This window comes from Podarcis gaigeae (genome assembly GCF_964106915.1).
Source record: "Podarcis gaigeae genome assembly, chromosome: 5".
Classification (NCBI taxonomy): domain Eukaryota; kingdom Metazoa; phylum Chordata; class Lepidosauria; order Squamata; family Lacertidae; genus Podarcis; species Podarcis gaigeae.
The window spans coordinates 50,820,549-50,847,461 of NC_139681.1; the positions used below are offsets into that span (position 1 = coordinate 50,820,549).

Below are 26,913 nucleotides of genomic sequence, written 5' to 3' on the forward strand. Positions count from 1 at the left end.
TCTTTATATGTGAGAGCATAGGAAAGAAAATTATGTAAATCATCCAATTGTGTTGCTTTAAACTTCAATTTTTTTATAGTACTAATTTAACAACAAACTATTCCTAATGGACTCACACAATCACCTGTAACCATGCTGAATTTAGGGTTTGATAGCATAAAATACATATGGCTGTTTACCATCATGGTTTTACATGTCAATCACATTCAAATCTAGTGTATAGAGAACATGTTCCTATGATGTTTCCCTTTATAGGATATATTTATGCCAAACAACTGTGGCTCCTCATTCCCAAAACAGAAGAGTTGATCTATTTCTGTTTGATCTTCTCTATTCTACAGCATCATACCTCCATCTAATGACAGTAGAGAGGCTCAGTCCTTTCTACCAAGCTTCAAAAAAAATCTTTACAATAGATTTATCCAAAAGCCACTTTTCAATATTGCAAAAGAAATCTAAATATAGCAACCCTAGTTATATGAAACTCTGCTCATATACTCATGGAGCTGGTGTAACAGCTGCAGTAAAATTAGCTGTTCTAAAAGTGTTCAAGAGATGAATTTTATCCCTCAAGAGAAAGAACGTTCAATGTTTGCAGGTAGTGTAAGTGAAGTGATATGGAAAACTACCTTATTTCTGCCATATCTATCCATTAAAAACATTTTTAGAGTTAACTAACAACTTACACTGCCAAGGTATCTCACTATAAAACTTTCCACTGCATTTTTTAAAATTTTTATTTATTTATTTATTGGTTAAAAGATGAAACATAATTCACTTAAACTTATTTGTGGTAAGGTTAATAAACTTAAAATGAATATTCTGCTATGGATAATATATGTGTTACAAGACATCTTTTATGTATTCCCCAACTATTTTCAAAAGATTAGTAGGTATTTTGGAAATTATTTGGGATAATCCTCCTCCTTACTTCTCACTTAATAAAATTCAGCTGCCAATATTGGAAGGAGGATTAAATTTTCCAGAAATTAATTTATTCCATAAAGCATACATTTTAGCGTGCACTAAAACTAAACTCATGACTGCTGTTTTTAAATGCCTATTGGAACTTTGAAAAGCACATGTTCAGAAACTCAGAAAGTATGGATTAGGGAATTAGAATGTGCTATGCAAACTTGTAATGGTTCTAGGGGTTGCTCGTACGTAAATCGGCGCCACACCTGGCTGGGTTACCTGGGTGAACTCTTGCTGTCCGGACAGCCACTCACCCGTGGCTGTCTCAATCGCTGGCAGAATCAGTCAGTGGGCGTTTCTTGAACTTCTTCCAGCAAAGAAGCTCTTTGACGCCTAGTCTCTGCCTACTCTCCCTGCGCGGAAGCCTTCTGCGCAGGGAGGGTGTGGACAGCGGAGGACCCGTGCTCTCCCTGCTGGTCTCCGGTGAGGAGTCATGGAGCCACTTCGCCGATTCCCCCATCTGCCCCCCTTCTCCACTGGTGCTACGCTGATTTCCTTCCCCAGAAGATGGGCTGCTTCTCTCCCTCCCGGGACGCTCTCTGGAATCCCTCTGGAGACCTCCCTCTCCCTCTGGCTCCAATGGCAGTTCCCTGACAAAACTGAACAATGGAAAAGTGCTTTCAAATCTACATGAAACGTTTCTCTGGATTGAGTGACTCCCCATTCTGAGAGGAAGAAGCTATGGATTCAAAGACTATCTCAGACTAGGAGGAGACTGTTCTCTCTGAACCAACCTTTCTTCCAACATTCATTATGCACATACTGTACTAAATAAAACATGCTGGAGCAAATTGTTCGAAAAAGAATATTTGCAATATGGTAAGCTCTCTTACCAACAGGTTTCTCACATACGAGGCCATCGGCCATAGCCGTACATGGATTTGCTTTCAGACCGGCAACCTCTGCCCTTTCAAGATAGGCACAGAATCCAGAGTCATTTGGTTCTCCAGGAAGCCACTGCAATGTTGTGTTTGTAAAGGGAGACATATCATCCCATCCCCAGTAGGAGATGTTGATCTTCCGTAGCCCAACCCAGGGTGATATTTTCTGTGAAGGATGAAAAGGGGAATCACATGAATCAGTAGCATTGCTTTCTCTCCTCAGCCCTCTCATCAATTATTTTGTATTGTTTCAAATACATTCGTGGTGGTTTCTTCAACATTTGTGCATATGTGGAACATATTTTATCCTGTGTATTAGGTCTTCCTATAAAATGCTGCAGTGTATAAAGCTTCTATTCTCTTAAAGTGAACTCTGCTCTAAACCCAAGATTAAACTCTTCATTCCACTTTCACAAAGTCTCAGATATACAGTATATGTGCCTTCCATTTGTAAGATTACATAGAACGAGTACAAGGACAAAGCATTCCACTTACATAAGCAAGGGAGGTTCCACTAGGCAAGATGGAAGGCCAATGCCTAAACCTCACAGTCCCATGACATCTAGTTGCTAAAACAAATATGGCTACACCAGGACATTAGTGGTCCAGATTGTACACACAAGAACATGGGGAACAAGTACTGCCTCCACATTGGTAAGAATGTTCCGAAGAGAAAGGAGAGCACAGGCCACCAGGCCCTGGATGTTGAACCATTTGTTCATTGGTGTTGTGTTGGCTAAATTATCTGCTCTGCTGTATCCTTCTTTGAAGGGGCATAATTGGAGAATAAGAATAAGATTAAAGAAGCTGAACAAATATTGCAATGCAACACGATCCACTGTAAATAAGTGTCTCTTGATAAAATCCTATCTTCCAGTATACACTCTCTAGTAAAGAATGTAGGGTGACATGAATCACATAACCATATATTCAGAATGTGTACGAGAGGAGCTAGGTTGAGCCTTGTGAACTGTTCAGCCATGATCCTTGTCTTTAGCCTGAACTAGCTGTAGGAAACCCTTTGCCCTCCAGATGTTGCGGAACTAGAACTCATTATCATTCCTGGCCACTGGCCATGCCTGATAGCACTCACATAAGTTGTAGTTCAGCAACATCAGGAGGGCTGAAAGGTTCTCCACTTCTTGTTTAGGCAGCCCCTGAAAGTCTTTTCATTCCACAAGGCTTTTCATATATAACTTTTATACTGGCTTTTAATTCAACACTTTGTTGTAAAGGTAAAGGTAAAGGGACCCCTGACCATTAGGTCCAGTCGTGACCGACTCTAGGGTTGCGGTGCTCATCTCGCTTTATTGGCTGAGGGAGCCGGTGTACAGCTTCCAGGTCATGTGGCCAGCATGACTAAGCCGCTTCTGGCGAACTAGAGCAGTGCACAGAAACACTGTTTACTTTCCAGACAGAGTGGTACCTTTTTATCTACTTGCACTTTGACGTGCTTTCGAACTGCTAGGTTGGCAGGAGCAGGGACCAAGCAACGGGAGCTCACCCCGTCGCAGGGATTCGAGCCGCTGACCTTCTGATTGGCAAGTCCTAGGCTCTGTGGTTTAACCCACAGTGCTACCCACATCCCAACACTTTGTTCTATATACTATCTATTTAGCTGAAAGTCATTCTGGAGATGAGATAATTACCTTGCTTCTCTACAGGTAGACATGCAGAACTCACATAGGCAAGGCCAGTCCCTCAACTGGTATTTGCCATACAAACACTAGCACTCAATGGATAAGCAGCTGTAATGCACTGATGTTGCTTCAACCTACTCTGCCCCTAACAGTCTTCAGTCAAATCCTGGCATGGATCAGTTTCTCGGTCTTTATTGTTGTTTTGAATCTAGAGAGTCCCTCTCCTTTAAATACGCATATGAAATTCATCCTTAAGGTAAAGGGATCCCTGACCATTAGGTCCCGTCGTGGCCGACTCGGGTTGCGGCGCTCATCTTGCTTTATTGGCTGAGGGAGCTGGTGTACAGCTTCCGGGTCATGTGGCCAGCATGACTAAGCCGCTTCTGGCGAATCAGAGCAGCGAACCTAGGCTCTGTGGTTTAACCCACAGCGCCACCTGTGTCCCTAGATCACAACTTTGGAAGGATGGAGAAAATGAGGGGTAGTCTGGAGTATGAGCATGATAACCTGAGTATGGTAACCTCCAAGGTTATCACATGCAGAAGAGGGAGGAAATGAAGTAAGTGGTGTCAGCCCTGTAGATCTGACATTACTACTTTGCTGATAGGTGGTTTCCAATTCTATGGATGAGAGGCTGCTTGAGTGAATGACATTAGGGGTATGCAGAAGACACAGTGCAGTTACATAAATTTTATAAATAATAATAATCCAAGCATTTATTCTTTCCTAAATAAAAACATCATTCAGTCAGACATACATTTATATTCTTATTTTCAAATAGTTTATATTAATCAAAAAACTTTTATTTTACAAAAATCATTGCTTTAAATATGAAAAGGTTTTAAGACTCAAACAAGCACAAATATTTCAGATTAGCAGACATTTCTCAGCTGTTCTGCCTACATTTGTGAACCTTACTAAACTATCTGTAACAAAGAAGTCATCTGAAATGAAATCGTATGTCCTAAATCATTATGATTCGAGCCTGAAAGAGCAGGCATATGAAGGGAAATCAAGGGAAATCTCAGCAAGCTTCTCTGGCAACTGATAGCACATTCAAAATGACTTACACACAATAAATGGAATGGGACGGATAGAGAGATAGGAATGAAAGAGAAATTACTTTTTTGGAGGGGGTGGAACAGAAGCGAGATAAAGCATAAATCACTGTAACATTTCATTAGAAGTTTTTGATAAGTAAATAATCATTTGACCCAAAATACCTCCTTAAAGTGCATGGATTTGTCTACCTGTAGTGTATACTGCAAGTGACTTATCTCAAATTTATATAGCTTAGGTGTCTCAACACATAATTCATTTGAATAAAGGTATGTTTGGTACGGTGTCACCTTCAGAAATTTCAGAAAATGAAAACAACCATTTCTCCAGTTACCAAACTTGTCAAAACGACAGGCTGTCATCAGCGGTATTCTCAGATTCATGAGGCTTCTTTTACCATTTCATTTAGAGATGTGTATCTGTATATATGTGTGTGAGCATATGTGTGTGCAAACCTACATTAAGGCAGGTCAAAACAAAACTGTCCACAAATCTTGCCACTGCATTCTTAGGTGTTGAACTTTGGGAACTAGTCTGCTTGTTTTCAGAAGAAGATACAATGGATCAGAAGGAGAGTGCTAGGAGCTGCCAGATCTGTGTGAACCTCCCCCATGTGTTAAAAACACTGGATCCTTCTGAGAAAAGGAAAGGTGCTTGTTTCCAATTCTAGCTAAGCCTTGCTCAAGCAACACGATCTGAGCTCTGGTGTCTTCCTAAATCATTGGTTATTCTATGGTCCTCACTTCTGAACTGCTTTGCAAACCTGTGTGTAGGTTAGCCCTTTGATCTGGTGTTTTCTTTGTTCCAGCTTGTTAACTGGTCCCATCAACAGGCTTTTCCTTAGAGTGGGCACTTGTGCATTGCCAATAAAGAGCGAATGCGTAACACAAAAAGCTCCAAACGAAAGCAAAATATTTGCATAAAATTTGGATATGCTCATTTATATGAAGAGATATACATTTAGAAATAATTACTATCCCAAGAGATCCTGTAGGCAGAATGACCACCGTGTGCACTACAGCAAATGCTTCTAAAATGTACTGTATTTTTCCGTGTATAAGACGAGGATTTTTTAACTTTAAAATTATGTAAAAAAAACTGGGGCTGTCTTATACATGGATAGTGCATAGGGTGGACTTGGGGGCGTGTTATACACGGAAAAATACAGTATATGGATTTCATCAATTTAATGAATTAAACCAATCATTAACCTACTTTTATTCATTCATTCATTCATTCATTGATTTCATTTATAGCCGCTTCATTGTAAAAAATAAATAAATTCTTAGAGCAGTTTACAAAAAAAATTGCATATATGCACTTATGAATTAGACACTCGGGTTACCTGGAGGGTATATTTCTGTATTTCATCCAAAACGAACTCAACTTCTTTTGAGGTTGTTAATGAAGCAAGGATGCCATGTAAGCCATAGCAGTAAAGTCTCGCATTGTCATAGTTTTCACGACTAGAGTTTATACGAAGGCAGGCATCTCCAACATGATTCCATCCTTCTCCACACAGATGAGCTAGTAAAGAGTTACACAAGCTTAAAGTAGTTGTGAAAGAAAAAAACATCACATTTAGAACTAGGCTTTAGAATTATCTTTTCAGAACACAGTTCACCTAAAAGGCACATCACCTACATATTCAGCTAGAACTGTGGTTCCCAACGTGGGGCACAAGCCCCACGGGGGGGGGGCAATTTGATTTTAGGGGGGCAATTCAAGAATGAGTTATTAACAGTTAATGGCCTTTTAGGCTTCCTCCATGTGAACAGGAGTTCACTTTTTGAATAATAATAATAACAATAATAATATGTCACAAGGGGGGGGATCGGGATTTTAGAGATGCTTGGTGGGGCATGACCAAAAAAAGGTTGGGAACCACTGAGCTAGAACCAGGGTATGACTTCCATGGATGGAAGGGCTCCTTTTGTTCACAGAAGCAACCAAGATCCAGCAGAAGCTCCCTGCTCAAGGAGGAAGGTAGGGGATTTTTTACCATTCTCCCTTCCTGCATCACTCCTCACGCTCCCCCAGGTGATCCCCCCAAAAAACTTTCTTGAGCACAGGGATCTGCGGGAGGAAGATTCAACAAAAAGCAGCTCCTCCCCTATACACTTCCTCCAGCGTAAAACAGGAGGTCATGGCAACAAATGCTTTACATTAGAATAGCCAACAGAACTAGCATTTTCAATTGGTGAAGTAAAAGTACAATAATAGGAGCACAGTGTGATATACAAATCTCAGGAAAATAAGGTTTGTGATTTGTGCAAGATTATTTGCAATACTACGCTTTGCATCAACATGAAGGTGGCATGTGGATACCATAGAAAACTATACAGAAATAACATATTATCTAGAAGAACACAGCTAAACTTGTGCCTATTCCTTGTCATTTTGGATGGATTACACCCAGTAGTCAAGGCTATAGTTCTCTGTGTTGAATTTTGAAAAGTCTGCATTCCTAACACGGATCTGAAATTTCTTCCCCTTTTACCCAATAATGCTTTAAAATTATTTTCAAACACATTATTTCCCCTTTACCTGGTAATGCTTGGCATTCTTGCTGTCGTTGGTCCCACTGGCAGTTGAGGTTTAGTGAACAACTTTTACAGCTTGTCAGCTTATTACAGATCTGTTCATTTCTTACATGACATTTGGTGTAGTTTTTCACAGACTAGAATATAAGCACACATACATACCATGTCAATTCTCAGAATGGAGAAAGCTTAAAAATTCTGAAGGAACTGACTGACCTAAATATACGAGTAATAGGAAGGTAAATGTTAATAGAGTTAAAGTCATGGCACTTACCCATTTTTTTTAAAGAAAAGAAGGTAAATAATACATTGCAACCATTTTCTAAATTTTAAAATTCATCATTTAAAAATAATCCTGAAAAATAATTAAACAATAAAGTCTAATATTAATGAAAACAAGCTTTTAAAAGACTGTTTTTAAGAATCTGGCAACTGTCATTCAGTTGTTTAGAAACAGCACAGACTAATAATTACTTCATAAATAAATGTTAGATGCCTGTTTCTTGGGCTAGTGAACTTGTTTTTTTTCCGAAGGTTAGGGTCATGTGGACAGAGTGCTCAATTAGCATTGGGAATGCCTGAGTTGAAGGATGTACATAGTCACAATTCATTTGGTGGTCTAAAGTATTACCATCAAACCAGCATAACTATGAACCATCCACTTCTGTTTTGGCTAATTAATGATCTGATTTCTACTGAAACTGCTTGGAAACACTTCAGAGGCATTGTCACCTGATGTCATTATGACATCAGGTGACTGACAGGTGGACAGCCCCAAAGTTGGCTCATGCAGCTTGTGGAGACAAAGATAATGATATTGGTCCTGCTTTAGCACATAACACAACTGCTATTTTCTTTCAATTTCTGTATAAAAATGTCAAGATCTACATGTGCATTTTCAGAAGTAGTAAACCCTATACAAAACTGGAGTGGAGTCACTAAGGCGGTCTGATGATGTCTTGTACGTCTCCTTCCAGGAACTCCTGCAGCCCAGCTGGTGACAAATGTATTGCTTTCCTTTCCTTTGGACCACCTCAGCAAGAGTAGGGGTGGGGCTTGCTATCTGGGCAGGCCCAGATGTAGGTGGCCGCAGTTACAAGTTAGAAGATCAGTCTGATTGATGTAAGGTCCAAGTGCTACAGGCTGCCTTCGGCAGTGGGAGAGATCATCGTGTCTCACTGGTCAGCTACTGACCATCTTAAGCCGGGCTGCATCCATAGCAGTGACCAGAGGAGGAATGACCATTGGGAAGGATGCAGAGAGAAGAAATGGCATAGTGCATCTGCACAACCAGACAACTTCATCTGCCCAGCTGCAACAAAACATACTTCTCCCATATTGGTCTCTACTGCCACAGCAGGCATTGTAACCTTCCAACTATTTGCCTTCACCCTGAAAGGCACATTCCTCCATTTTTCCTGAGACAGATGGATGACAACAACAACAACAATGGAGGCATATGGGGATTGTTGCTACATGTATTTTCAGAAAATGAAAAATAAAGTTATGGAATAGAAGAACATAAGAAAGCATAGGCCTCCAGTTCCAAATAATGTAATGGACACACATCAAATTTTACCTGGGTGCTCCCTTCACACTTAATTAGAGCTTAGTTTATTCTGTGCTCAGGCATCCATGCTAGAACATAAAATGTAAAGTGAGAGTTAGCCTTAAGAAGAAAGCAACAAAAAATGAGGAGAGTTTAGAATGTATGACATCTGGGGAAAAGCTGAAAGGAATGAAGCATGCTGCGTACAGAGAAAAACAGATTAAGGGGGGAACATGATAGGGGTTTTTGAAGGAAAAAACCCAGCTGCCGTAACATATGCACAACGGAAACAGTGATGTTTCCTTCTGTGGGGGAGAACAGATAAGTGTTTGTGGAGGAAGGAATGAAGTGTAAGAAATCTTGTCGTTGCAGTATTTTGAATTAAGTGACCTGTGCCATCTTTTTCTTTTATCAATTAAAAGCACATCGATTATTAAATAAAATTATTTAATGGACAAAGCAATTGTCTGTATAGCAGTAGTACAGTGTTGGTACTAATACTGAGAATTAGGAACACTGTCCTTTTTAAATACTACATTCATTTTTAAAAATGCCAGTTGTAGACAAGATCATATTGAACCATGTGGAATACACCATGAAACACAAATTATTTTTAAGGTATTGAAGAAAGGTATTACAAGGTGTTTAGATATAAACACAGAAACACAACCATGTTCTGTTATAAGAACTTTACAGAGCTATGTGCATAACCAATTAGCTAGAGTAAAATATGCAAAGCGACAGAAGGTAAGCCTGTAAAAAATGCACAGATGAATTTCAGAAGACCTTTTTATACCTATTTGCATTTAGTTTGGCTCAGCCATTATACATTATTGACAATGCTGCCTGTGAGGTACATTACAATGAATTTTAAATTGCAAGTAAGCACCATCTGCTCACTTAACACTGTCCTCACCTAATATTCCTTGTTAACATGTCATTATCGCAATGTCAAAATCCTGAAAAGTTCAGGCTGCGTTCGAAAATGAACCCATATGGTAGTAAGTAGCATTGAGGGTAAAAAATAAAAGCTGGGGGAGGAGTATTCTTACTGGTTTCACAGTATGGTTTTCTGACTATAGATAACCAAAGGCTATTTAACAATGTTTGACTTTAAAAATAACTACTGTCTGTATTCTCCGTAGTCACCTGCTTCCAAGCTTTATTTCCTTTAAATCCAATTTACACATTCCTTTCTGGACAAATATCAGTAACCTATTGTAAATGCAAATCCAATGGGTGGTTCTTGTTAACACTAAGGTCTTAGTCGGAGCTAACATCTGTTGCACAAGTTTTATTATAGGTGTAAGTGTAAAAATACATAAATAGAAGGGTATGAATAAACAGACTAATTTCCAACTGTCATATTTTCTTACACAGTGGGAGGATATATTCCAGGAAGTCCCACTATCTTTATGAGTGGGATGTTGTTTCATGAATGGTAAATTTGCATGTGCACAAAGCAGAATCTACATAAGCATCTATGATACAGACCCACTACACCAGAGCTTTCCAAACTTTTCATGTTGGTGACACACTTTTTAAACATGCATCATTTTGCAACACAGTAATTCAATTTTCCTAGCAAACCAGAGGTTAAACTAACCCCTTTCCAGCCCTGAGAGGTGTGCGGGGAGCATTTGTGCAACAAACCTACAAACTGCAGCTGACACACTAACGTGTTGCGACACACAGTTTGGAAAGTTCTGCACTATACTTTTTGGCATCTATTTCCAGGATTTTCTCTCCACACCTGAATAACTGGGGGTTAGCACCACAGTCCAAATCAGTCGTAAAGAAAGCTGCTGCCTGGACCCAATGTCACTTCAAAACCCAGTTAGACTCACATGACAGTAGTTGCTCTTATATTTTCATCCTGATAAAACTAAAACTGTTTGTTCCACCTCCTCCCACAAAAAAATCTTCTGATGCCTTCAATGTTTTACATGACTTATCAAAAATAATTGCTAGCAGCTCAGTATATTCATTAGTTTATCCCCTTAAGATCTGAAGAAGCATCTACAGTTGCCCAACTTATTGAAATAGTTCAAGGTTTGGTTTGTTTATGCCAGTTTCTGGCTATTTTAAATACTCCCTTGTTCCTTATCAACACTACAAATGACAGTTCATTTTCTGCCTAAGTTTTTGTGAATGCTTGTGTTTTCTTATTAAAAGTTGCACAATGATTCTAAGATATCTAAACAGCAACATTTATCTACAGAAGGTCTAGAAAGACTTTCCCCTCATATTTGTTTTTCCATTCCATCCTTGAGTCCTGATTTGCTAGATCTCAAAACAAGAGTTATCTTGAATTTTATACAGCTATAGACTTTTTGTTTGGCTGATCATAAGATATATTGTCGTTGTCCCCACACACGCGCACACAGCCCGTTGCTTCCTTCCTTTTCAGAATGACATAATTATTAATGTTGATGTTTATATTTATTTAAAGGCATTTATAACCTACCCTTTAGCCAAAAAGTTTGGAAGAACCTTAGACCAACTTCAAAACAACTGTTTAAGGTACTGGCTTGTTCTAACCCAGGTAATCATAGTTTCCCAATCTGAATGAAATAGAAACAGGAATATATGTTTAATTGAAGACTTGTGGGTTTAATATCAGTGGGCTGAGAGAAGGGGTTGTTTGGTTGGACACAAGGCTTATTTGTGTCTCAGCTTTCAAAGCTAAGAAATGATTATCTAAACAAGTATGTGAATAAAGTTTAGTTCTGAGAGGAATTAAGCAAGCGTAGAGTACAACACCCAAAGTAAGTACTTTTGTGTTAAGGTAGAAGGGTGTGCTGGGAGTCATGGAATGGGATTCACCTAACTAGTCACATCAGTGGAAGCCCTGCACAATGACTTCTGCTAATGCAATAGCACTTTCCCCCCTTCTCTCCTACCCCACATGCCCCCCCCCAAAAAAAAATTGGCTTGGGGGCTGGGATAACTTAAACAGAATGCGGGTGAGGATAGGGGGAATCATTACATCTGGCAAGCTGAAATGCTTGCACAGACAATCATTCGAAGAACATAACACTGAATTTCACTCATGGAGCCAGACTTCTCATATTACAGGTGAAGAAAGGAATAGCATCTCAACTAAAGGTCCTTTTTGCATTAAGAAATTATGTGGCACTCAGGTAAATATTTCTGAGTCATTCCTATAAGCTTGCCTATGTTCATGTGAAAAGGAAGTGTCATTGTTCAATGCAGGGAAAATCAAACCATGCCATTAGTTTGCCCAATTTATATGAACTGATTTGTATTTGGCCTCTCATTCATACCAAGTTACAATGTTACAGTCTTTGCCTAGAAAGGGTTTTCCATAGAGTGAACATGTATAATAAGCCTACTCAGCTAAAGTTCCTGAAACATTGCACTCAAAATTTGCAGTTAAAAACTGGGTGTAGGGAGTAAGTTGCAGGAGACGTATTAAATGTCTGTATCTTAAAATTTAGTATAGATTTAGCAATATGTGCCTAGTATATTAATATAATGTTGCCTTCTTATGTCTGAATAAATCCAAATAGTTTAGATTGCTCTGGCCTGCTAGAAACTATTTGCTAAATAGCAACAATTTCAATCACAATGTCAAGAATTATACTGAAGATATATGAGCTTTGTATATCCCAGAAGCAACCAGAATTTCCCTTTTTGGATACAAAGATATGGTTTAATGTAACCCCCAAAAAAACCTAGCAAATTATCTGACGTTACAATAGCCAAGAAATCATTCACATTATTCACAAGCTTGGGAGGTAATCTAGTTTTATACCACATTTCTGTATATTGAACACAGCTACAAGCGGAAAGGAATCCCCTGTCACACACCCAGATTGGGAACACATATACCCCCCATCGTGTGCACACAGAGAGCTACACTGACACTGTGTACCTACTACTGCCATGTGTAGGGTATAAAATGGACCAGGTCTGTTTTTTGAAGGTAAAACAGTGGGCTGCAGGCAACAGCAAATGATTAAGCAATATGAGCTTTAATACACTTTACATTTCAACTATGTTTTCTGCGGTTTAGCATTCCTGACCTGTTTGGAATTTCAGCTTCATTGCTTTCTCAATAAAGATAATATATGATGTAGGGAAAGTCTAAAGTATAATTTCTGTTCATTATCCAGCTGTCCTTGCCTAACAGGCCTTAAATGATATATACTTGTAATGTGATATTCTTGCTTTAGTCCTTCTCTTTTTTTCATTTCCTATCTAGATTTTTTTACCTTTGCATTTCTAAGCACCATGTATGAAATATCACATAACCAGAGATTTGGAACTTTCTTTTCAAAAATCATTACATGCAGTTTTTTCTAATATTTGTTTGCTTTTAAAAGAGAAATATTTATCATTGCTATAAATGTTTTTATCAACTCATGAAAAATACCCACAGCATTTTGATGTGCTTCAGAGGGTTTGCCTTATCGCAAGTAATTTTACTCTGCTGTCAAAAGCACTACTGTATGCCACCGATAACACATAAGTAAAGTCAATCACTTTTGATAATAATCTTCATGTTTCTTCTCAAGGGAACATGAACAGGGTGGTTAGGGGCAGGTGCAAAGGTGGAATCTTTTCTTAAAATGCAAAAAAGTAAAGTAGTGGTAGATGTTTCCCCCTTCATTTTCTTACTAACAGTTTTATATACTATAGAAAACACGTGAAGCCAGGAAAACATTTTTTTAAAACACAACTTAATAGTAATAAGAGGAAACATTAATGTATTCACATTGTTATGTTAAAGTTAACTGTGGGGAGTATATATATATATCCGTTTATAAATGTGGAGAATTGCAAATCCCTAAATGTGTCACTATTGCTGTATCTCACAAATTAAATGATTAAATTAATACAAGGTAGCAGACCAAAAACAAAAACAAAAACACAGGACAATGTCCCTAAATTCACTAGGTGATCTGTGCTTAAATCCTAAACACATTTACCGGGAGTTAAGCTCCCATTGAACTCAATGGGAATTGCAGCTGAGTAAGCAAGTATAGCATTAAACTGGAGGCCATGTATCTGTTTTAATCCCAGCTCAGGGTGGGCAACACTGAACTATCCCAGAGAGCTATTTTAACAGCAAGGACAGTGGCACACTTTAAAAACTGATATTAGTTCTTATTTAAGAACAATATTTTAGTTCAAGATACATAAACTTAATATAATATGTATATCTTCAGTGGCTCTATCTTAAACTCATCCTGTAAATGTTATTTATTTCTTCTGATCTCTTTATACCCTGGACTTCCTCCAATCCAGAGCACAGCACAGCTTCATATAAGAAATCATTAAACTACCATCTAAAATTAAAAAAAGCCATAAAATCATTACATTACATGAAAGTACAACAGAACATCAGTGTAAAACCACACACACACACACCAACTAAAGGGACCACACACACACACACCAACAGAAAACCAATTATGAACCAAAAGCCTGGAAAAACAAAAATATTTTCAATTGATGTATAAACATAACCACCAGTTCAATAAATGGGAGACCATCACCAAGAACGCCCTGTCTTGCATCACAACCCTCTATCTTTCATTAAGGAGGCATCCAAGAGCAGTCATGCTGGAAGTGCACTTGCACTTTAGGCCATACTTGTTTAACTTTTTGGATATATCCATAGTGAACAAAGTTTTAAGATTAGCTACAATAGTTAAGGATTTTTATTATATTCTTCTTTTGAGAAAGATTGAACAACTACTTAATATTCATAAACTTTGCTATGTCTGGAAATCCAGTAGTTTAGACAAGGCTTTTAAGATGAAGATGATGATGAATAAGAGGTAGCTCAGGTGTACTTTTTCCTAGATGATAACCCTGCAATTCCCAAATGGCCATGTAAGAATATTTCAGAGAACTCTAGATGATGTGGATTGTCAGCTAAGGCTTAAACTATGTGCTTGATTGGCCAAACCAATTTGTAAAGCAGGTGGTTCTATTACTTTCATTATTTCTCTTTCCAATTATATTATACATCTTCACAATTAATTTATGATGAAGTTTATTTCGTATGTATTTCAAGCATCTGATTATAATGTGACATTTACATTTTGAAGGCACCAAAAGAGCAAATAAATGGTTACAAAGCAGTGTCATTAATGAAACTGCCACATATAAATACTCACCACACTGCAGTTACTGTTTGCAGAAATGCACTTCTTGTCATCACACCATTGACAGCCATTTGTATTGGCAGTACAGCTGGCACAGTCTGCATATCTGTAACATCTGTCATCTGCCGCAGCTATAATACAAACGAAAGACATGGTAAAGCATCAAGATGAGAGACAAAGGATGTTGCACTTTTTAATTCACACATTTTTTAACAGCTGCTGGAAACAATATCCAGCATTTATTCATTGTAAGTATGACCTTCAGTCTGAGAATAAAGTTTCTTAACATGAAACTAAACATGTTAACTATATGTTATTTATACCCCATTATCTGTCTGTAACACTTTTCTTGAAGGATCTCTGCCAATTAAAAAAAAAAAATCCTTCTTGAAACAAAATCCAAAGCATGAGATGTGCCCAAATACTGTATACAAATGTGCTAGAAACTATTTTTTTGTGCTGTCTTCTTCATTTATTTAGCAAAATGGGGATGGCTATTTAATTTTACTTTATTGCACAATTCAAAACAAGCATTTAGCTGGACTGAGAAACTAACCAAAATGGATGCTTTCTGTGGCTGACTTGTGTATCACCAAAACCGAGCTAGCCCCTGAGATAGTGGTCGGCCACATCTACTTATTTTGTAACCCTATGGTGAGCCAAAGACATATATCCAAATATGAAAAAAAGCTCAGAGTTGTGAACTTTGTGCCCCTTTACCTCATTTTACACTCACAGCAACTCTATGAAAATGTTAAGCTGTGAAATCACAGCTGGGCCAAGGACACCAACTGTGCTTCATGGCCCAAAGGGGATTTGAACCCAGATCTCCCCAGGCAAAGCTAAATGTTTATTTATATACAATATATATCACGTTTCAGGTGGACATCATGAAGCATATAACTGGCATGCAGACTATAGCCATTTAATTTGTAACACCTATGCTGGGCTTCAGTTATAGCTGCCATTGACATACATTTTATTTATCTATTATGATTTATTAAATTTGTATACTGCCCTATACTCACAGGTGTCAGGGTGGTTCACAACATAATTTTTTTTTACTACTACTACTACTACTGATGATGATGATGATGTATAATGCTAAAATAGGGAGAAAGGGAGAGGTAAAGAGATAAAAGTTTGCTGACAAACAATATATTTGGAGGGTGGGTTTTCTTCAGGAAAAAAAGTCCTAGATAAACACAGAAGTCTTGGAAGAAATGGAGTAGCTACAAGTTAAATGACTCCAAATGTAAGGTGGGTGAGGTCTAGGAATGTTGCGAATACTGGGAATGCAACTTGAATGCTGAACTGCAGTTTAGTGTGCTCTCAGAAGGTCGTTTTCTACCAGTACCTTGGCAGGTGAAATGCTATTAAGTAAACTTGTGGATCAGAAATAACTTTGTCTCACTGGTTTTCAGCTACACTACAGGAATGGGCTTAACCATACAAAAGGTTAATAAAAAGAGGTTCTGTTAGAAAAGGACCTATTGAGAGATCAACGTGTAGGATTTAAATCAGTGTTCAAAAAGAGGCCTGCTTGACTCAAAATAAAATGAAATCTGTCTTAAAGTATTCATAGAAAAGTTTAATTTATCACAAGCGTTGTACAAGCTCAAAGAGGAGCAATCATTTTAATCATTTCACCAAGGAAAACCATGAGAGGCAGACCATGAAATACTATCAAGAGGTTACTTCAGGAAAAAAGCCACCTGCCTGAACCAAATTTACGTCAAAATTCAACTGCAGCCTCCTGCTTCAATCATGTCATCACACTCTCTCCTATATTTGAAATCCTTTATTACATTCTGATCCTTGACACATTCATTTCTAACTCTTCTCCTTATCACAAAGCCCATGATGGCCTTTCTTTATGCTTTTGAAGCATCTCATCCTTACTCTTACACTTTTCAAAGACCTTTCATTTTACCTCACCTTTCAGTCCAGTATTCACGTCTCATCTCTTTACCTTTTATTTATGAGGTTCTCAATAACTAAAGAACTGTTTTGTCCTTATTTAAGAAGTATCTTCTTGTGCCCTGAAAAAGCCCTTACAATATATCATCCCCAATTCATACCACTTCTCAAATATTTTCCGGTTTTACATGCTTTGAGCTGTTTCCCTTGCAATATATATACTTTTTTACCTTTTCTAACTGTTTTTTAAAAGAAATGAACTGTATCTTTATAATATTAATGCGCTACAGTAGAATTAATCCTTATTGATTCTAAACCCCCCTCTCCCCAACTTTGACTAATTACTACTTCCTGCTGCATCTCCACTACCCCCTCTCTCCTAGAGCAGCTCCCTCAAGAACAGTTGGTGGGGCAAGGCTATAGGAGCTATACAGTGGCAGAATGGGCCAGAAAGTCCTGCGCACACGCCTTCGCTTGCATATTTATGGAGGTTCTTATTTAATCTTTCAATACTGGTATATTTCCTAATGAACTACTAAAATAATACTGAAGGAAATTGATGGTAATCTACAAACTGCAAGTACAGTAGTACCTCAGATTACGAACTTAATCCGTTCCAGAAGTCCGTTTTTAAACCGAAACCGTTCTTAAACCGAGGCGTGCTTTCCCTAATGAGGCCTCCCGCCGCCAGTGCCCTTCCACTGTTCGACTTTCATTCTTAGAGCGAGGTAAAGTTCACAAACTGGGACACTACTTCTGGTTTTATGGAGTTTGTAAACCGAATAGTTCATAAACAGGGCTGTTCTTAAACTGAGGTACCACTGTACTAATTTAATATGGACATTATTCAATTTGGTTGTGTATTTTTTGATGTGTTTTATTTATTGTTTGACTATTTCTTTTTGTTATGTACTGAAGTTCTCACCCTGGGCCAGCAGGGGGATACTGTAGATAGTTTTCACTCAGGTCCACATATGCAAATAGGGGATTGAAAGTGACGTTCAGTGATTGGATAGTTACAGAAAATGGTTACAGTTGCATTGTAGTGGAGCTCTATATGAGCAGGCTGGCTGAACCCTTCAGTTCAGTTCTGTTCTGGCCTGTGAATAAACAAGAGCTGTTTGAAGAATCGCTGTGTCGTCTGATATACTCACCCACAACTTAACACTTTTTATATTTGTAATTATGCAATTTCTTTCATGTTGTAAGTCTCCTTGAGCATGGTTTTAACAATATAAAGGTGGCATACAAATAAAAGGATGTATGTATGTATGTATGTATGTATGTATGTATATCTTTATATGGCACTCAGCAGAGGTAAATCATTTTCAGTTTACGAAAGGAATTATATATTTAGCTGTGCTTATTTTTATCTGTAAGATGCCCTGAATCCCTGTCAGAGAAAAAGGCAGGGTATAAATATATTATTAAAATAATATATCTACATTGATTCTTTTTTTATCTGGGACTAAACACCTTTATAGATGCTAATAAACATTTCTAGGAATACCTTTCAAATTTATACAGAACCTGCATAGAAAGGGGGAAGTGGGACTATGGCTGCTGGCCCTGTCCCATACGTGCATTCATCAGAAATGCAAAAGAGCCCATGCATACCAATGCTACATGTACAGATTCTGCCTGCTCAATCATGGATCTTACCTATACAGTTGGTACACATGTACACATGTGGGAACTTTGACACCTCCTGATGAATATATTTACAGAGTTATGCAACAACAAAAATCCCCTGTGTTGCAAAACAGAACAATCTGATAAACATAAAGCAACACATAGGCTAATGATATACTAAGAATATTTATATAACATTATCAAATTGTTTCTAAATTCACAATCGGAATATATTTACAGAGCAGCCCCAGCACATGCAGTCCCAATCCGTCTATACTTGCATTTCGTTAAACTTGTAGAAAGTGCTATGATATCATAGCACTGCTATCATTGCTATGATTACAGTAAAATAATAATTACCAAGGGACAATTCACTTACCTGTTTTTCTGGGACACTTTGCCCTAAGAATGTTGTTAGCATGACCAGATTCCCATGACACACAGCGGTTTTTGTTCCATAAGCATCTTAACCCTGGCCCAGCAGTTTTACAAAGCTCTTCATCTCTGAATGCTTCACAGTTGGGAGGTTTGTACACAAGGATGTCATTTAACAGAACGCTTGAAAAACCTCCAAATATATACATGGACCTATAAAGTAATAGAAAGTAATATTGTGATTTTAGGACATGAATCATCCAAGGCCACGACTCTTGCCTCATTTGCCATCTCCATTTTATGTGAGAGAGTATTCACACTTACTAGTCCTAAGAAGTGTGTAGCTAACCTCCTTTCGGAAGATCCCACTGTTTTGGTTAGCATCAGAAAGAAATAAAACAAAATATATAGGGTGATGGAGGGGGCAGAGAAGCCTAGCCTGACACTCTGTAGCTCACATTCTCTGGTGAACCTAAAACAATCTCACACTTTTTCAATGAATGCTATACGGAATAGGCTTACACAAAAATTTCAAAAAAAATCATTTGATCCAGGTGAGGCAGGCACTTTCAAAAGCAGCTCTCTGAGTCTTGAAGAAAGTTGAAGCTGTCTGTTTGAGTGTCTGTCTGCCTCTGCCGTGCATCAAGTTACAAAGAATATCTGAAAACCCTTTTGAAAGTATGTTCACATTTATTAGGAGTTTTGACATCATTTATAGCAGGCTGTATCCACTTGTGGGAGTGGTAGGCAGCCTGCACAACCAATCTTTTTCTTTCCCTCCTCCCCAAAGAGTCCCCTGTAGCACCCAATAAACTCTTCCAGAGCTTTGATAGCACTCTTGAACAGTAAGATCTGTATCATGTGGAACTGTAGGGTTGAACTGTCTAAAAATTGGCCAGCAGGATCATGGTAGTGATAAACAACTACAATTATTTTATTGTATGTATACCAATCCATGCTTGTTATCCAATAGATTATACAGTTCTTACAAAGGTGCTAAATGACGCATAGAACAAATTGTACTCTGGCTTACTTTGAAATGAAACTCTTCCACTTCCTCTCACCTCTCCTGCCCCTCAAGCACTGATGAATATAGTATATCAATGGTATCGATTTCAAACAGCTTCCAATATTCTTGTGTATGCTAACTATATATCGGTACATTACCACTGCTTTAATCCCACCCCAGTGTAATAACAAGGTCAGGAAGCTAATTATAATTGAACATACTTTTGTTCCAAGGTACCAAGAAATGTCAAACTCCAAATTTAATCATTATACTTTTAAACTTGATGTAGCATAAAGTTATTTTTGAAATTATTTTTTATTTATATTTTGTATTACTGTTATATTTTGGAAATTTGTATCATGTAAATCACAATGAGAGAGCTTTACACAGAAAGACTGTCCGTAACTATTTAAATGAAATAAATAACATAGCATAAGATTTGTAGATCCTATCCAAACAATTTCAGCTCTCTTTTCTCTATCTTCTCAATCAGGTGAACAAAATTGGCAGTCGTCCCCCCCTCAAACCAAGGGAGTCAGTTCAATGAAACAGAGGTTCCCATGACTCTTTTGTCTTCACAGTGGTGTTGCGAGGCCATATTAGGCCAAAATAAAAGTAAATGGCTGAAAATACCCAGCAAACTTCATAGCTAAATGAGGATTTTATTTCAGGTCTTCCCAGTTCAAGTAGACTACACAACTCTGGCTTTCATAAGCTCATCATTAATAAGATAACAAAGAACATCAGTTGTTCATTAAAAATGTATATTTAAGATAATGTGTTAGAATATATTTATTTTCTTTTGACTCATTTTTAGAAAAGTATATTTACCCATTGCTGACAACTGCAGAGTGACCAAATCTGTTCACATCACGATGAAGATTAGGTTTTGGAAGAATTTTCCATTCATCACAAGCTAGTAAGACAAGGTAAGATAATATGATTTCCTCTTACTAAGGTTCAAGAAGATATAGCTCAGTATTAGAAATAACTGACATTTTGAAATCAACAACCACTAGCATTTACTTTCACTTGTCCCAAGTACTTCATATGCACCCTCCCCAAAATAAGGACATAAGGCACATACATGTATGATAGGTTAAAGGAAGCTTCCCATAGAAGCTTCTGTGTAACCAGAAAGGCCTCCAACATTTTCTCACTTTTAGTACTGAAAGGATACCCAGCCAAGATGCGGGGATTCAGCAGTGACATAATGGCCAGGGCTGTCCAGCCCCCAGCTACTTGCTTGGGGAGGATCCAGCTGAAGAAGGTGCTCATTCCTGTTCTAAATAAATTCATAAATAAAACCAAACTGGAAGTGTGAAGGAATAGCACTGTTCAATCATCCGATGTTGTGTGTCATATTCCTTGTTGTAAAAGCATTGGACTTGCTCTAAGGGATCTGAGTATAGTGGCATGTTTGAAGATGCCATCGATTTTTCAAATAGACACAAAGTGATACCTTATTAAAATAATCAAATAACCATACTGATGTGCTGCTAAGATGAAGGAGGCTTTCATTTTGAAGGGTTTTTTTTAGTTCACACACCACTATAACAGCGTATTTTGCAATGTGATAAAATCCTCATTAAATGTGGTTTTGTTTTTTAAATCCTTAACATGAAATAGCATTAAAATCTCAGAGGTATACTACCAGAGGTCCTAAACCAAAACTGGAGGACCATCATACTTAATCATTGGTCAGGTTGTCTGGGGCTGAGAGGAGCTGGAGTACCAATAATATATGAAGGACCACAAGTTCCCCATCCCTATCCTAAACCAAAGTCTGCTTGCTGTTGTGCTATCTCAGATGCATTGGTTCAATTCTCACTTCCTGAGAACACTTATCCCAAGCAAACCAGATCAATATTTACACTACAACATAACTCTGCAACCAATCTACATTATCTCCATTTTTGTCCAAGATTCTCACTTTCGTGGTCTCATGCCCTTGCTAGTCCTTTCATTCAATGATTCCATATTAAATCAGGCAGTTATGGCCTCTGACCAGAAGCTATGCTATCCTTCAACATCAACACACACCCTTTCAGACCCTTTCTTGCTCGCAAAAAGCAAGTTATCAGTCTGCCTTATGGCTCAACACCTGTGCAAATAAAAAACTAGAATGTGTCAATTAAAAACCTTCACCTAGACTCCTCAGTAGACCATGAACCTGCCAAGATTACTGTGGTTCATAATTTCACTATCTTCCTATTAGTGGGGCAGGCAGTAATAAGTAGCATCAGGAATGTCTGAGCATTAAAAGAATGTCACCACCAATAATAGCGCAACAATGAATGGGTGCAGGACAAGGCTTGGGTGGTATTAAGAACGGGTTGGGTATTTCCCATATTCCAATGCATGAAACCCCTAGATGCACTTATACTATTTAGATTGCATGAGCCTTAGATAGTTATATTATTTATAGGAAAATAAAAGTGATGAACAATTATGAATTCTATTTCAGGAACATTTTTTCATGAGAACTATACAAGGCAGACATATTTTATCACAACAGCTTCCCAGCAAGATCCTTCAATTATGCTATAAATTCAAGTGTCTTCCAGTTCCTATATTTCAGTGGATGTTTCAGACAGCTTACTGGAGCACATAAGAAGATCTATGTGTATAGTGACCGGGGAGGGGGGGAAGCCTGCAAATAAAAGCCACACACACAATACATTTTCATTTGATCAGGCGGTGGGCTAGCTCAAGGGCTTTCTTTGCATTCTTTTTCTTAGGGGGTAAAAAGGTGGGATTTAGCACTGACCAAAAAAACCACACAAATATAATTATTAAAAGCCAAGTTTAAGATAAGGAAACCTTGCAGCCTCCAGATATAATAATTCCTTGCTTGCTCGTGTTATTTGTCAAACTGGCAGGTCTTTTCAATAGAGTATAGAAAGAAAAAGAAACATGATATAAATAGCCTTTCTTCTTATCTTCCCTAGCCTTCTCAATAACTGCTGAACATTGAACAGAGCTCTATGCTAGAAAAATAGTTTTGCTTAGCTTTAAAAATCCCGAGTATAGCTTTTCTATGAAGCACATATTCATTCACATCAAGTGCATTCATTTCAAAGCAGATATACACTTAACACAGGCTACAATATTATTTGTCTTCTGTGCAACCGGTTTCAACCAGTCCTTGCCTAAGGCAAACCATGTGAACGTTTAGACAGTGTAAAATGTATACAAGTCTGTTCGCTTTAGACATATATTCCAAATACATATATTTCCAAGGTAAATTTATTAGTATGTGTACACCTTCTCTGAACAAAGTGACCTCAGGGACCTCAGAAATTCAACTAATTATAAATGGTATTTTATAAAGCATTGCACTAGAATGGAATTATAGGAGGTGCACACATTACATTCAGATAATTGAGTTTCACTGAAAATAAAAAATTACTTCCAGCTTGTCTGTGCCGGGGACTACCAGGTAACATCAGTCATTGTGGACTTAAAATATCTGTTTGTTTGGCTTAGTGCTTCAGGACTCTGGATGGCAAGACAACAAATAAAATATCGTTGAAGTTTGGCACAAGTATAGGAAACTTCTTTTCCAGTTTACTTCATGTCAAATAAATCCCTGTCTTTATTCGTGTCATAAAAAAGGGCCCTTTCTCAGCAAAACACAAAGCCAGGCCTGTTTGAAATAGCATACAATAAATTTTAACTACAGGTATAACAGTCTACACTACAGCCTACATATAACAAAAGATTCTCCCCCAAACACCCTTAAAAAACAAAGAAGCTTGGTTTTCTCAACTAAATGAAGCAATTAGTGTCCTATATGGGTATGATGTTGCTTTTCTAATGCTGGAGCACTAAAGCCAATTTGCTGCTGCAGATTGCACCAGAGCTAAATTTATGACTTCTAAGTACTCACAAATACATAAAATGTAATTAATTGCAACTGCTACTTTACATTTTGGGAGAAAACAGGTCAACAATTCACTCAATTACAATCTTTTTGTACAAAGGTAGGTCGTCCCCCACTCCATTTTTTCTATCAACATGAGTAAGGGTTTGTGGCAATATTGATATTAATTGTTGCTTTAAAAAGATATGGAGCACCTCTATTTCAGCTGTGAAAAATCTATTTTAATACCAAGAAAGGAAACAGTTAAACACAAACAAAAATAAAGTAATTCACAAAACACCAGTTTCAGTACAGAAACTTCCTTCCATATCGGAAAAACTATATTAGATTCATTTCAGTAAACCTAATGTTTATAAACCCATGGTTTATACATACACAAAAACCCCAACACCTTGCCACTTTATCATGCTCTTATGAACTAGCATCAAATTCTTTGGCATCTACCGCGATATAGTCTACCTGGAAACCCTTATGTATGACACCCTGAGTTCCATCATGAGAGTGTAATAGAGAAATATTTTGGAGGGGGTCCAGGTTTCTGAGAAAAGCTTTTAGAATTTAGAAGGGCAGGCACAGTAGCTGCGGTTGGGAGAGGCACTGCGCTGCGCTGTGCCTCTCCCAACTGTGGCTCCTATGCCTGCTCTTGCAAGCGGCAGAGGCTGCGGCAGAGGAACGAGCGGCCCAAAAGGAGCCCTTTCGGGCTGCTCCTGCCTCCTCCTTTGCCACTGTCGGTTGCAGTTGCGGAAGAACGAGCAGCCCAAAAGCAGCCCTTTTGGGCTGCTTGTTCTTCTTCTACTGCCGCCACCACCACCAGGTTTGTGGTGTGGTGAACCAGCTTATACTCGAGTCAATAAGTTTTCCCAGTTTTCTGTGCTAAAATTAGGAGCCTCGGCTTATATTTGGGTCAGCTTATACTCGAGTATATACGGTATTTAATAAAGCAAAATATGAAATTCTAAAAACTTTTCTCAGAAACCTGGACCCCCTCCAAAATATTTCTCCATTACACTCTCATGATGGAACTCAGGGTGGCATACATAAGGGTTTTCAGGTAGACTACTGTATTTTTCACTCCATAGGGCGCACTGGACCATAAGGGGCACCTAGTTTTGGGAGGAGGAAAACAAGAAAAAATTATTCTGAATCCCAGAAGCCAGAACAGAAAGAGGGATCTGGCTTCTGGGATACCGTGTGGCTGTTCTGGCTTCTGGGATAACCGCGCCAAGCCTCTTCAGGGCAGCGGGATGAAGGCTCCCCCTGCCCGAAGAGGCTGCGCAGGGCTAAGGTAGAAGGCAGGACAGGCGCGTCGCTCAAGGGGCGCTGCACAGTTCTCTCTCTCTCTGCGCAACGCCTATCCTTCACAAGAGAGGCGCTGCGCAGAGAGGGAGAAGGTGCAGCGCCCTTCAGCGAAGCTGGAGAAGGAACAGAAGGAGACCCTTCTGTTCCTCCTCGGGCTTCCAGGACAGGCGCGTCACTTAAGGGGCGCTGCACAGTTCTCTCTCTCTGTGCAGCGCCTCTCCTTCACAGGAGAGGCACTGCACAGAGAGGGAGAAGGTGCAGCGCCCCTTCAGCGAAGCTGGAGAAGGAACAGAAGGAGACCCTTCTTTTCCTCCTCTGGCTTCCAGGACACTGCGAAGCCGGAGGAGGAACAGAAGGATTTCCTTCTGTTCCTCCTCCGGCTTCCAGGTCAGGCACGTCGCAGCAAAGCCAAGGAGCCTGCATTCGCTCCATAGGAAGCACACACATTTCCCCTTCATTTTTGGAGGGGGAAAAGTGCGTCCTATAGAGCGAAAAATATGGTATATCCCGGTAGATGCATGCCTTTGCGAGAGGCGGGCGGCGGTGGCGGGACCAGCGGCAAGAAAGGGCTCCCTTTTGGGCCATTCGTCCCTCCGCCGCTTCCACCCGCCTCACTCAAGTATAAGCCATGGGGGGCTTTTTCAGCATAAAAAATGTGCTGAAAAAGTCTGCTTATACTCGAGTATGTACGGTAAGTTTCTAGTATTTAGAGTCATAAAGCAACATGTTGGCAGCTTGGGTTTATTTTAAAACATTCTTACCATATCTCTCCAAATGTCAAAGCAACTTTCAGAAAATAAGCATTGAAAAAAAAAAAATCATCCATAGAAGCAACACTGTTTACTCACCAGCCAAAGGCTTACTAGAGGAGAAAGTCATAGAAGCAGAATAGCTCTGAACCTCATTGGGCAGGTCATTTCACAAATGTAACCAAATGTGGTAAAGGCCATGTTCTGTGTCACAGATTTCCTTAAGTCATACACTGTGAACACATGGAAAAGGACAGTTCCTTCGGTGTGTGGGCCCCAGGCTGAGTCAAGGTCACTCTGATGTTGAGCAACTTTGTCATCAAAATGTGAAGCCAGTCAGTCACAGCATGTCCTTCAAAGGTTCCAGGGGTCCTTTCCCTGTCATTGCAAGGATGCAATGCAGGCTGCGGAGTAAGCCCTCTTTGTTGCCCACACTGCCAGGTAGGCAGGATTATGAGCACTGACCTATGATTGATAGATTTTCTAGTGAGATTTGCACAATTTGTCTAGTCTTCATGCAGCTTGCTCCCAAGGAAACATTAAACTTTCGCAACCCAAACTTCACCAAACAATGGTCCAGCCATAACAAGGGAGAGCAATGCATGCTATACCTTCAGTCCATCTTTCTTATTATTTGGGGGGGGAGACTACATCAAGGGCATGCCCTGCTTGATATGTTGGAGAGAAGACTCTTTGAGGAAGCCTCATGGTTGCCACTGAAGCCATTAAGTCTCAAGCTAGCCCATTAGACGTCTATGTGTGGATTATCACCCTTGAGTCATCCAACACCACACTGAAAACTGTTTCAACCAGCTCAATCAGGGAAGCCACCCCCTCAACCTTTCAGTCTGATCTCACACTATACCAAGTACCCAGGTGGCACAGCTGAGTTAGATCAGGGCCACCCAGCTCATCCATCCAAGTCCAAGTCAGCCCTTTCTTCCATAATCAAATCATGCATGAGCATAGTCTTGATCTGGACCAACCTGGCATTAAGTAATAGCACCACCTGACTCAATGGAAGGATACCATGAACTGCTGAATGAGTGTAGGGGCTGAGAAGGGGAACAAAGACAAGACATCTAGGCCTTCACCCAAAATGGTAATCAGCCCTCCACCCAAACTATATCTCTCCCTGCCCACAACCACTGAAACTGAGGTATCACTGTAACTCTCTGACACATACAGACCCAGACACATCTTAGCACCACCATCCAATAACACTTTGTAAAGGACAGGTGTTACGGCCAAAGATG

At 39.0% G+C, this 26,913-nt stretch overlaps 1 protein-coding gene across 3 annotated transcripts in view; it reads right to left on the reverse strand.

Moving 5' to 3' along the window:
• ATRNL1 (attractin like 1) overlaps positions 1-26,913 on the reverse strand; it is a 502,266-nt gene that overhangs the window by 385,192 nt on the left and 90,161 nt on the right. For all 3 annotated transcript variants that reach the window (XM_083741181.1, XM_083741182.1, XM_083741183.1), the window contains exons 11-16: positions 20,555-20,639; positions 18,719-18,927; positions 14,800-14,918; positions 7,103-7,235; positions 5,901-6,082; positions 1,809-2,022 (exon numbers count right to left, since the gene is read on the reverse strand). In XM_083741181.1, coding sequence (XP_083597307.1) covers positions 1,809-2,022; positions 5,901-6,082; positions 7,103-7,235; positions 14,800-14,918; positions 18,719-18,927; positions 20,555-20,639 — 942 coding nt within the window. The remainder of the gene's footprint in view (positions 1-1,808; positions 2,023-5,900; positions 6,083-7,102; positions 7,236-14,799; positions 14,919-18,718; positions 18,928-20,554; positions 20,640-26,913) is intronic.